This window comes from Calonectris borealis, chromosome 2 (genome assembly GCF_964195595.1).
Source record: "Calonectris borealis chromosome 2, bCalBor7.hap1.2, whole genome shotgun sequence".
Classification (NCBI taxonomy): domain Eukaryota; kingdom Metazoa; phylum Chordata; class Aves; order Procellariiformes; family Procellariidae; genus Calonectris; species Calonectris borealis.
In genome coordinates this window covers 145,325,593-145,338,405 of record NC_134313.1, presented here as the reverse complement: position 1 = coordinate 145,338,405, position 12,813 = coordinate 145,325,593, and the positions used below count along the sequence as shown (strand labels likewise).

At 35.3% G+C, this 12,813-nt stretch overlaps 1 protein-coding gene across 7 annotated transcripts in view; it reads left to right on the top strand.

Annotated features, from left to right (window-relative positions):
* The window catches only part of ANKIB1 (ankyrin repeat and IBR domain containing 1), a 94,435-nt gene that overhangs the window by 49,834 nt on the left and 31,788 nt on the right, over window positions 1–12,813 (top strand). For all 7 annotated transcript variants that reach the window (XM_075143780.1, XM_075143778.1, XM_075143776.1 and 4 more), the window contains exon 4: window positions 6,243–6,425. In XM_075143780.1, the coding sequence (XP_074999881.1) occupies window positions 6,243–6,425 (183 nt within the window). The remainder of the gene's footprint in view (window positions 1–6,242; window positions 6,426–12,813) is intronic.

Below are 12,813 nucleotides of genomic sequence, written 5' to 3'. Positions count from 1 at the left end.
ACACTGGAGAAGAAGCTTTAAAGATAGGCATAGGCATACCTATATGTGTAAAGAGAAGTGAAATAACTGCCTGAGAGAAAATTAGAGCTCTTTTTATTGTGCTCTGTAGCTGAGACTGGGAAATGCTGTCCATGTTTCAAGAACAGGTTTGATGTCTTTAATTTACAGTGTCCAGCTTTTTTAGAGGATGCCATACATCTGTGCTAACATATTTGAATATAATTATCTTTTTACAAATTAAAAATTACTTTAATGTTTGTGAAAGCAGTGGATAGTAATGAGTAATTGGGAATCATAGTCACTTTGAAGGTCTCCCATCAAATTTATTTTTAAACTATACCAAGTCATAAGGACTCATATTTAATTGTGCTGGTAATTTAATTTAAAGAACACAAGAACAGACATCTAACATTTTCAAAAACAGCTAACATTTTCATAAGCGTGTCTGTTATAACATCAAGATTTGTATTTTGAATGGTAACAATTAATTCAGAATTCAGCATTTTATGTAAAATTTAGGTTATTTTTCATCTGTGTATAACTTCATGTTTATTGAGACTACACTTCACTCATGAACTAGTATCATCAGCAAAGTTTATCACCTCATGCTTTTCTAGATAATTTCTGCATATCTTAAACAGTCAGGTCCCAGCACCTGTGGGACTTCACTGGTGACTTCTCTCTGCAGTAAACACTGACGCTTTCCCTGTACTTTCCTGATTTTCTCTGGAGCTATTTTTAGTATTGGTGTTACTTTTACCACCTTCTAATCTTGTACTGTGACAGATTTAAGCAATAAGTTGCATATTATTATAAGTAGTTCAGAAGTTTCATATTTGAGTTCCATTAGGACTCATGAATAAGTACCATCTGGTGCTGGGTATTTATATTAGTATTTGGTTTATTGGTTGTTCTAGAACCTCTTATGCTGAGACTTCAATTTCAAGCAGACTTTCTTTTGTGTTCTTCATAAAGAGACAGAGAATCTGGACTCCAAAATTAATCACTTTTTTGCTTTATGTTATTTGAGATTGCTTTTGCACTTTGTCCAGCGACTGACTTCACAAACACATTGACAGATTTACTGTGTGATGTTTTGAAATTATTTATTCTGAGTTGTTATGCACTTGGCGTGCTGCTCAAAAAACAGTCAGAGCCTTCTTTATTGTGATTTTACGTTTACCTTTTCCAGACTGTTCTTTACATATTCTTCATCAGGAGACAACTTCAGCTTCTTGTTTCCCATACGATTCTGTCCCGTTGTTCTACCTTCACAGATTCTTCTGATGTTTTTAGAATTTTTTCCCATGCTTTTATTTAATACCACTTTTTGAAAGTAGACTTATTTGGATTATTTGTCTTTTTTCTGCTTCTGCAAGAATGGTGAATCTAAGTACATTTTGGGAATTGTTACTGAGTGGTTCTTTGAGGGTAATGTTTTGAATTAGGTCTGGTAGACTACTCTGGACAAAGTCAGGAGTTGCTTCTCCTCTCATGTTTGCTAACTATTTTGTCTATTATTCAGTCACTTATGTAGTCTGAAATTTTAATTTAAGCATCATGTATTAGCATAGCATTTTCTCAATGTACTTGGGAGATGCAGTGACTGAAGTTCACTTTATTTTTGTGGTTTCTGCCCTTGCAGCGTTTCTGCTCTTGGTCAGCGTGTCACTTTTATTGTTACAGTTTTGATCAGGTGATCACCAAAGCGTTTTTGTTTAAGTCCAGAATTGTATTCCACTGGGATTCTCTGGCATTTGTTGATAGAATTAGTTTATTTATCTGTGAGTTAGTTTTTTTAAAAAAGCTAAATAGCACCACCCTTCAAATACTGTGAACTTCTCTGTGATTCTCACATAATATGTTCTGTGGTATTACTTTGTTACACTGATTGTATTCTGTCAAGTTTCCAGATATTGTCTGAAAATTCTTATTTAAAATTTGTCATTTCAATTCCCCAGCCTTAGCTGTGCACCATCTTGAACTGGATGCTCTTCTTTATCTTCTGGTTTTTCATTAGTCCCCTCTTTAAAAGCTCAGATAGTGTCTTTTTATTTCCAATAGCCAACACTTCTTTCATTCTGTTAGTATAAAGATCATCCTTCCTAGTTTTCTGGGCTTCTAATGAATGGAAACTCAGCTTCCTTATGCCATTTTCTGTGCTATAACTTAAGCCTCTGTCTCTCTGGTCCCCTACTCAGTACTGAGAGGAGTTAAGAGGATGCTGATGTTAGATGCTGATACTTAACCTGCAGTATCACAGCCTGAATCTTGCCCATGTTCCTTCTCTCTTCTCTGGCCCATGTTGTTACAGCTCCGCGAGCTCGAAGCTAGCAGTTTGTCTTCAACATGTCCCTGCAAATTATTTACACACTTACTAATTTTCACGAGGGAGGCAAGTCACTGTGCAGCCTTTGCTAGCTGAATTGTACTCAGACCCAGCTAATTATGTACATGGTAACCGAATTACAGACAGGTACTGCCTTGCTCTTACTGTCAACTAGAATGAATCTGTCTTTATTTGTATGGTTATAGGGTTGATATATTGCTTCTTTTGATGCGATTGATTAGTAAACAAACATCAGGCTGTCTCCTAGGTCTATGTTAATACTGCTTTTATCTTGATTGTCAACTTTTAATTATTTTTAGATTTGATAAACAAACAAAAATACTAATGGCAGAGGACTGTGTACTTTTCTCTTGTTCTCTTTTTTAATGCCACTTGTTTGATCCAGCTGCCTGATAAATTTTGGCTACAGGGATTTTCAGTCACACTTATTCTGTCTAGCCTTCCCCAAGAAGGGGAAGGAGATCTATTTGCTTTTAAACATTATTCTACATTAGAGAACAAATGTGCATGTCATATCAGAAAATGGGAGATACCAGGATTTAGGCATTTAACAACCTCTTTGAGCAAAGTTGGTGAAAAGCACTCACATAAAATGATTTGACATGAGAATGGTTGCTTCTGGTAGAGAAATGGTAAACAGAATAAAAGTTTAGTAACCAGTTTCCAACATATTTCAATTTCTGGTATTTACAGGCTTGCTTACTCACATGTGTGAAATATATGTCTATTACGCTGATTTGTAAACTGCTTACAGTTGAACCCATATCAATATATACTGCAAAAAAAAAAAAGAACAATTATCCACAGAAACTCTTATTTCTTTGTCGTCTGTCTCTCTCTGTACACTTGAGATCCCCAGGTAACTTAGACTTCAGATTTACAAGGGAATTGAGCAAGGAGTCTTCTGCCTCAATCATTCTGCCTTCATGCCCCCAAATGGGGCTATAGAGTGGTATTAGAGGTAGATACGGTTGTTCAAAAGCTTCAATTTCAAGATCATGAAGCAAATGGACTCACACAGTAACATCCAGGCAGACTATAATGTCAGAAAGAATCACAGTCGCTGCAGAGTAAATTGTGGTTCTGGATCTGGGCTGCACCTTTTAACTGCAGACTGTAAAATCAATTGGTTTTAAACTTATCATGAAAGTTCATGGTTTGTGTTTCTTCACAAATTATCATTCTATTTCTCACTGTCTGTGATATGATTCATTAGATGAATCCAGCTACTAGACTGCTAGTTGCCCATTTAATTATATAAATGGGTTATGTTATCATGACAATACGTACTGTTCAATTGACTAAACCATTTCTGACTCTAATTTGCTTTCAGTTTGTCTTTGCAAAAGAATTTACAGTCTGATCCACATGGATTGCTATTTGCCAGAGTTTGGACACAGTTATGTAGTCTAACCAGTCATGGTTCCTACATTAGAAACATAGAGTACACCCCCAAGTTCAAACTTTGTTTTGTGCCCCACCAGAAGGTAGAGGACCTTGGATCCTAAAGTTAGTATCTGAGATACCTTAAGTCCTCCATTATAGTCCTTCTAACTCCTTCAACAGGAACAGGAACACTACATTAGAAAAAGCCCGAAACAGAGCTTTGTGAGGGAATTTAACAATGATCTCTTTGTTCCTGGAAGTATTTGAGGATTAAAATTCCTAACAAAACAAAAAGACATAAAAAACGGAATCCTCCTGCCTAATCCTCAAGTCGTTTTCCCTCTCTCCAGTAAACCGAAGGTTACTTAGAACCCCAGGAGTGCCTTTTGCCCGGTTTTATGGTGGTTACTCTCACTTCAGAGCAGCATTCCTCTTTAATGGTTTCCGTTTTCCATAACTTTTCAGGAAAGCCCCAGCCTTGTATCTTCCCCTATCCCCACCACACCCACATAAGGAAAGGAAAAACCAAACATAGTCCCTTGTGGGTGAACCACCTACTAGTTGATTTGTTCAGAGTTGATAGTCAAATGTGCAGTTTTGATACTACTTCATTCACATGTGTTAAATTTCTCCTCTGAGCAGAACAGCTGTGTGGAACCCAGTGCTAAAGACAGTTTGGGCAAAGTTAATGTGCTTACCTCAAAATACTGAATAGAAACTTTCATGCTGAATAGATTTGATTTTATGCAGATATATTCCACTCTATCACAGCATCTTTGGCATATTAAATGGCATTTTTGTGATTGTTTAAATTATTAATGGGATTATTTAAATTATTAATCTCCCTTTAATTACTTGAGAGACAAACCTTTTTAACAGTGCTTCCAGAGAAATATGGCATCATTATTAAAAACTTTTTGATTTGCGTATTCCTCATCTTGTGGATTAGATTTTGAGCTGCATAGGTCTACGGAGTGTTCTTCCAAGTATATCTATTATTTTTCTTCTTCAGAAAGTGTGTTAGTTGCCTCAGTTAAATTTCTTAAATAGAGTTTAAAATGTACAGACAGAATGTGAAACTCAGGTTAACAAAGTTTTGGCAATGTTGAGAAGTTTAGATGGAACAAGGTAACTGTAGGCTGGGTATCTTGATAATTATCCTAGTACTATCTTTATTTCTGCATATACTCTGCTATGAAGATAAAATACAGTGTCATACTTAATGACACTAATATCTTCTCAACTAAATCTTGTTATTGCACTGGTTTATGGTATTTTTGGGTTTGCATTTCTTTTTATTTTGGAGAGCGTGGGAAAGGTTTCCAAAGAATCTACAAGAATGATTCCAGGTTTGTAAACTACATTCTGTATTTTACAGTGACAAGTGAAGGAAATACAATCTGCTGAAGAGAAAAGAAAGAAGTGACTGGTTATTATCTAAAAGGTTTATGTGGAGAACAGATCATTTTGGGGAAATTTTATTCTTTTTAGAAGTATGAAAATTAGAAGCTGAGTTTTGAAATATCCTGGCTAAAAATACAGGATAGTGTTGTTACAGCAATCATGGTCTGAAGGCAAGATGATGTTTATAGATTTTAGTTTTATTTAGAAATAGGATGAATCATTTTAGTAGTGAATGATTGTCCTGGGTGCTCCATCGTTAGAAGTTTAGCACGTGTTATAAAGATGTCATAATAAATCAGCAAAGCGGTCCACTGTTGGCCTTTAAAATCTGTGACATTTGTTGTCCTTGCTTATATCAGATCAGTTTATAGCAGGAGGCAAGGTTGGCAAGGTAATGAGAGCAGCACAATTAGTGTTTATTAGCTAGAGACTGCATTTCTGGGTGGTTACTGGCAAGAGACAAGGTTAATGAAATGGCACAATACTATTTATTATTAGAATTATTAGAATTAGAATTATTTCATTTCACTTCACTTTTCTCATATCCTCAAAAATAAGGTAGAGCTACCAGTAGTATTATATGCTATCTGTGAATTTGGTACCCCATCTTCCCTCCTACCCAAGGATTCTCCCATTGTCTGTCACCACCAGTGAACCAGTGCTGGGAAGTATGGTGGAGTTATACCCATATATAAAGAATATTTAAAGGTGTATCTAGCTCCATCTTGCCAGGTACTTGATGACCTCAGGCCCCTCATTTTCTATGGAGCACTGACCATATCAGTAGAGCAGAATTTTAGTGTTTAAAACCTAACAGAGGCATATTGTACAGTGTTGCCTTGTAACATATTTCTGAGATTTTGTGGTTCTATGGAATTATGATGGGTATAGGTATAATTATGTATGAAATCAAGCAGTAATTTATTTAATAACAATAGAGAATCCTTGTTTCCCAAAGAGCATTGCTATTATATTTGTCTCTTCTTTCTGTTTTCCTTGTTCATATTTTTTTTTGTTCTTTTCTTAGCTGACATGTCTTTTCTTCAGGGTATTATTAGAGTTGGTAATTAATAACTGTTTACTTTGCCGTTTTACTTTTCAGCTTCTAGTAAAACATGGTGGAGATTTGTTTGCAGAAAATGAAAATAAAGATACCCCATGTGACTGTGCAGAGAAACAACACCACAAAGAGCTGGCTCTCAACCTGGAATCTCGAATGGTATTTTCACGTGATCCTGAAGCTGAAAGCATTGAAGCTGAATATGCTGCTTTAGACAAAAAAGAGGTCAGAGGATACTTTAAATTTGGGGTATTTTACGCATTTATATTTGTAGCACTTACATTGTGACAAAATTCTGCAAAGTATTTCACTAGGTACTGTACTTTGTACTATGTATTTGTAAACCATTTGATTTTAACACAGCTCTTTATAGCTTTCAAGTTAAGCTCAGAGAACATAACAAATTACATTGTCAAAACTAATGAGAAGTTTTATTCATATACTTAATTATGTGGACTGTCTTGAAAGTGCTGCAGGCTGTGAGGCTGGACGAAATACAGTAAGCTGGGAAACAGTTGCTCTAAACCAAACATTTTTTACATATTTTTATTTCTTAAGATACCTTTGTGTCTAAAAATGAGGGCAACAAATTCTGAAAAAAAGAAAATCTGTGGGATAGAATAGGGAAGATGTTCTGGTGGATCTTCCTAGACTGAGACTGGGTTGAATGTCACCAAAAACCAGCTGAGTAGTAGAGGATTTCAAAACAGTGCATTTACTTTCTTGTTTTATAACATGATGCCTGAAGCTACTGCATACTAGAACTTGTATGAAAAACAGGTAATAACAGGTGTTGTTATTTTGAAGTCAGTTTTTGAAAGAGAAAGACAATTTGCTGACACAAACTTGCTTGAATTCTGGTATGCCTTACAGAAGACTGTGATTTGATAAGGACAATTTGACCAAAAAGATTCTGAGCAAAAGTTATCTCCCCCATCCATTATCAGAATGCATAGATAAATTATACGGTTCAGTAAATATTGTGAAGTAATTCTGTGTAAATTAAAGGGCAATGGATTTCTGTATGGCTACTCCCTTCAAAAGTAGCATGTCCTTGCCTTTTACTAGCTTATCCCACTTATGACCTAATGACACTTAAAATTCACTCAGATTTAGGTATGAGTAGGCTCAGATCACATCAACTGTTTCCCTGAAAAATGCCACACATGGTCACCTTTATTTGAAAAATGCCACGCATGGTCACTTTTATTTGAAAGTAAAAAAGTCTTTGTACTGTTCAATTCATTTTCTGAGTAATTTTCTTGAATAAATTCAAATATAAACAAGCTTAATTCGATTGTTTATTCCTAGATGAGAGGTTTTGAGATGAGGTTTAATATGCTTGAATTGTACATTGAAATTACAAATGTAATTAACTCATTTTAGTTTCTCTGAATATTCCCATTTGGAGACACCCAAATTGTTGTAAGAGTATAGTTTGAAATTATATTTTCTCTGTTGGCAAAACCACTTCACCAGACTGCTGCAGTTTCCTGCCACAATTGCAGTTTACCACTCCTTTGGTTGTACAAGTAGAACTATTTGGATGGTTATGCTGTTGACTGGATCATAGCAATGATTTGGCTTAAAAGAAGAAAAAGTTTTAAAGAGTGGTAATATGTAATTGTTTTATTTAACCTGAATAATTTTTATCATTATATTTATAGCGTGGGTTTGCTGGCATACGCACCAGCAGAGCTAAGAGAATAGTGAACTTACAAGTATGGGTGGGGCAAATCAAGAACCGCTTGAACAGGCTTTCGGCAAGAGAAGACAATGTCTTGTGACTGTTTAAGGTAGATGCTCAGAGCAAAATCACCTTGAAGACTTGATGGTTACAAGGGACTCAAGTAAAAGATAATTATGTTAATTTGGGGTCACTTCACTGAGACTGTTAAATGATACAGTTCCTCATTTGACTTGTTTTTAGCAAAGTTGTTGAGTGTGAGAACTGAAATGCAGGCAGGCCTGCACACCTAGATGCATCTGACATACCAGGGCAGCTTTCCCACACGTTCTAAAGATCACAAGCAGAAAAATGTCAGCCTGGAATTTGGTACACCAATTGGTGGTCTTGGGGCTTCACGTAGAGCAATTCTGCCTTCACGTACTCCCTTCTTTTTTTTTTTCCCCCTTTCTTTGTGACTTTTCAGAGGGATAAGTTCTCTAGTTTCTTGTGTAACTGTAACAGCACAAGTGCTAGCACAAGAGAGATGCCAAGAGCGTGTAGCCAGAAGTTCTTTTTTCAATCTTACCCCTCAGAGTGGCCAAAACCATTTGAAAAAAAACAGCCTTAGAAGGACTACCACTGGACTGCAATCCAAATGACTGCATGTCCTCATCCTCCAGGTCTGTGGACAAATGTCTGGGATGGGCAGTGAAAGCTGCGCACTTACCACTGGTGATGCCTCCAGCTGTTATCTTAATGGACCATGAGACTTGATCCAAAAGCCTTCCCCAGAACACATATCCTTCAGCAAAATTGCCCCTCGAAGATGGTCCTCTACTTTTTTTCTCTCAATTTCATTTTTAAAAAATACTAAACACTGAGAGAAGCAAGTGTGCAAAATGCGTGTTTAACATAGTATTTAGATTGTGATTGTTTGGTGATGCCCTTTGACATCCTTCCAAAACACAAAAAATTAATTCATGAAGAATTAAAACATTTTGGAACACCAAGAAATGCATTTTCAAAGTAATTTCGTCGCTTGAATGAAGGTTAGAGGAAAAGATAATACATCTGAAAACCATGAATAGGATTTCTTCCCAGGCAAAACAGCCAAACGGGCTTAACTCCGGTGTTTATGATATGCACAATAGTATCTGGAATGATAGTACTCAATTCTTCCCCTTCCAGACCTGCCATGTTTGCAGCAGAAAATAATCCTCTTTTTCATACAGAGCAAAAGATTTTTGTGGTGCTCTGTGCAGTGTCATTGAATTAAGTGTGTGTATGCAGAGTAATAACAAAGCTTTGTTTCTGATGTTGAGAACCAGTTCATGTTGTTCTTCACATTGAAATATTACCAAGGAATTATGTGAGTGTTCATGTTCAGAATTGAAACACTTGTAATAGTGGAAAAAATAACTTGCACATACCGTTCTTTGGTTACAGAGGCTCTCAAGCCATTAAGAAATACGGATTGCTGAGTAGACCCACATTCAAGTTTGAGAGCCCAACAGCAAAGAGCTGTCCATCTTCCAACAGTTCAGCTTACTCCTTCCACAAGGGTTTCTGAATAAAATCCATTTCCGTCATATAGTTACCAGCCTTTTAAAATTTAATTTTACTAGAGTGCTCCCTGAAGCATATTTTTAAAGAAACATTTCTATTTTACTCTGGGTTTAGTACACCTCAAACATTTTTAGTGATCAAATCAGAGACTACAGTTAAAGATGGGTAGCAAACAGGCCCTAATAGTTTTGAAACACAAACATAATTGTTAAGTGTGTTTACACAAAATGCAGTTTGGAAGGAAAACAATGTACCAACACACACGTAATCTGTATTTCCCTATATAAAATGGAAATGCTAAATATTTTAAGACTGGAATATAAAGTGTGACTCTCTTAACGCTGTAGTTAGTTGTAGCAAAAGAAGATCCGTCTATGATGTATGGGCAGTGGAAAGGGTATTAGAAAACATGCCAGGAGAGTATTTCATATGACCTTCTTTGTCTTGATTCTTTTCTCTTACTTTGTTGATGAACAGACTCAAAAAAAATTCTGTTATATAAAATCTAAGTTTATATTTATCTTTTAAATCTAATTGAAGTTATACTAAATAATATGACTGTAACTGATGATTTTTTAAACTGCTTTTATAGATTTTTGTTGTTTTATTTGCACAGTCTTTTAATTTGCTGTTTATTCTAGCATGGGAGCATATTTGTCTTGGTGATGTATCTCTGAAAGATAATAGGCACCTTCATTTCAATCACATCATGCAATGTTTTAAACTGGGAATGAGCAGTACTTCACAGCAGATCATCCAGAAGAGTTTTGGCTCTCAGTCAGACTCACAGAAATACTTTGTGCAATAGCAAAGTATATAATTTCTTAGTTCATTTTACATATGTGCCACTGAATACCCTGGAAATACACTGCTAGTGAGTGTATCACAGGTTTATTGAATGTATAGTAATTGGAATGGTTTTGTTCAGTTCCAGAATTGATGTCATATAAATATATATATAATGCAAATATCATAAATACAAAGAGTTATCTAAAATTATTAAAATGTACTTTATCTCAACAGCTAGAGAATGGTTTATTAACTGAAGGGAGAAAAGGGGACTACAGGTAGTTAAGATATATACACATTTATATACATATAGTGCATATACTTATACTTGAATGAGTTAAATGAAGTATAGATTATTTTTTAAATATATGACTCCATTAACTATAGAACTCCATCCATCCATAAAGGAGGATATTTACGCGAAGTATATTTGACACCATTTAATTACACAGTCATCACTGTAGCAGAGTTACTTTGCCCTTGTCTATTTTAATGGTACTTTAAAAGTGAAGGAAATAATAGTAACTTGAACTGTTAAAATAATCGGCTTACATGTTAAAAGTACTTTCAGGAGAAAAACAATTATATAATTTATGATATCTAAATGTTAATGGTAAAAAATTGAGAAGAAAATAGTTTAAAAGAAGAATTCTTGAGAATACTAAAGTGTTGAAATCTGTACTGAGAAGCTCACCAATGGATTAAAGTAGTAACTCAAATACTATATTCCAAAATTATTATATAGTTAAATGATGCTAATATTGAATAATGCCTTTTTCACAGCAAATATCAATAAAGAGCTCCTCCATAAATGAGTATTAAAGGAGGTTTCTGAGCATCATGAGCTGTAATCAAAATCCTTTACAGTATATGGCAGTGCAGAGAGAAATCATCAATGTTTGAAGTAGTTAAAAACAAACCTTTATGATATTACATAAAGGATATATATCCTTATAACTAAAGACTGTCTTCACAAGTCTCTACAAGACTATGTCTTGTACATATGAACATTTTTAAGGGTTCTCATTGTATAAAGCCTTCACTTTGGAATTTCCAGATTAAGCTACTTAATAGTGCCAGCCTAAAATTTCGTTTCTTTCAGCTTCTTCTGTGGGCTCATGTATTATTATATGAAACAAATGTCTAAAGTTTCAAACACATTCGTAAGAAATATTTCCCTCATTACTTGAAAAGATAAAATTAGGATTCTTAAAAACCGCAGGATCCAAAAATCCCTGCTGGGTTGTGTGGAATGCTCCAGCTGAGATAATATAATAGTCTGTTACTCAAGGGAGATAATTGCTAGTATTTGACCTAGAACCAATCAGTTAAATATCATTTTGAGCATATCTGCAGTTCAGGATAACTAGGACCTAAAATATGCATGTATGTTGCAGAAAGAAAAGACATTTCTTTTTATGATGTATGTGGTCTTCAAGAATTGAATACTGTTGTGCTGACAAAGCTACTTGTTTTACAATTGCAATTCAAAATGCAGTTCAGATTCAGTCAAGACAATTTACTCTTTGCTTCCATTTTTTTGCAGCATATTTGTGCAATTATAATCATTCAGGCACCCAGCTGTTTGTATCCCTGTCTCTCTGACATGTTTTTATAAATGATCTCTTTTGTAAGAAATTAAGTAGGTCAGTCAAATTCCAGCATGCTATGAATCAAGTGGCCCAGATTTATTTCAGTGCAAGCCATTAACGTTCAGATTGTCCTTTACTGAGTCATGCGTGATCAGCAATGGAAGGACATACAGAAACTCCCCAAACTTGGGCAATCAAGATGAAGGTCAGGACACTCACAGTCCATTTCTTTTCTGCTTTTCTTGCTTTCTCAAAAGGGACAAAGACCCAGTGCAGAGTCATGGCAGCATTACTCTTGCTGATAACAAAGTTTCTAATATCGAGAAGCTGCTGTTTATATTACTGACTAGCTTACAGAAGCGGTCCTTGTGGGAGTCAGTTATGTTTTCAGATGCATTTTATAGAGTTTATTATGATACCTAGAATGTAGGAAGCATCTTATGTTTTTAGAGTAGGAGTCTCAAAAGAAGAAAATTATTTAGAAGCCCAGGTATCCATTTCTTCCCATCTCTTATACCTTCTGCTTGTTATCCTCAAAAGGTTATGTGCACAGTAGACTTTTTTTAGATTGTAAACTTCTGAAGATACAACCAGTCTTTTGCTTCGTGTCTATGTATGTATGCATGCATATGTGTGCATGTTATCTAGCACTGGAGGATCCTGGACTATGGTCTACATAAAATCAAAATATAGATAGTAAATAATAATGATGTGTGGTCTTAACTGTAGTTATCTGTTTTCGCTGCTGGTCTGTGTCCTTTCTTCTCCAAATTGGTGAAGACAGTTGCCATTTTGTGGCCAGGTTCCTAATTAGTCCTGAGCACATATCAGTTTTATGTCAAATGCTTTAAATCTTTTGTTGGCTATCCTTTATATAAATAAAATCAGTGCATGTAAGAATAATTTTTTCACATACCCTTTCTGTATCTACTCTCTGTACATATCCTCCCACTTGTTTTTCTCTTTTTACCTTTTGGGCATTTTCCCTGTGCAACAC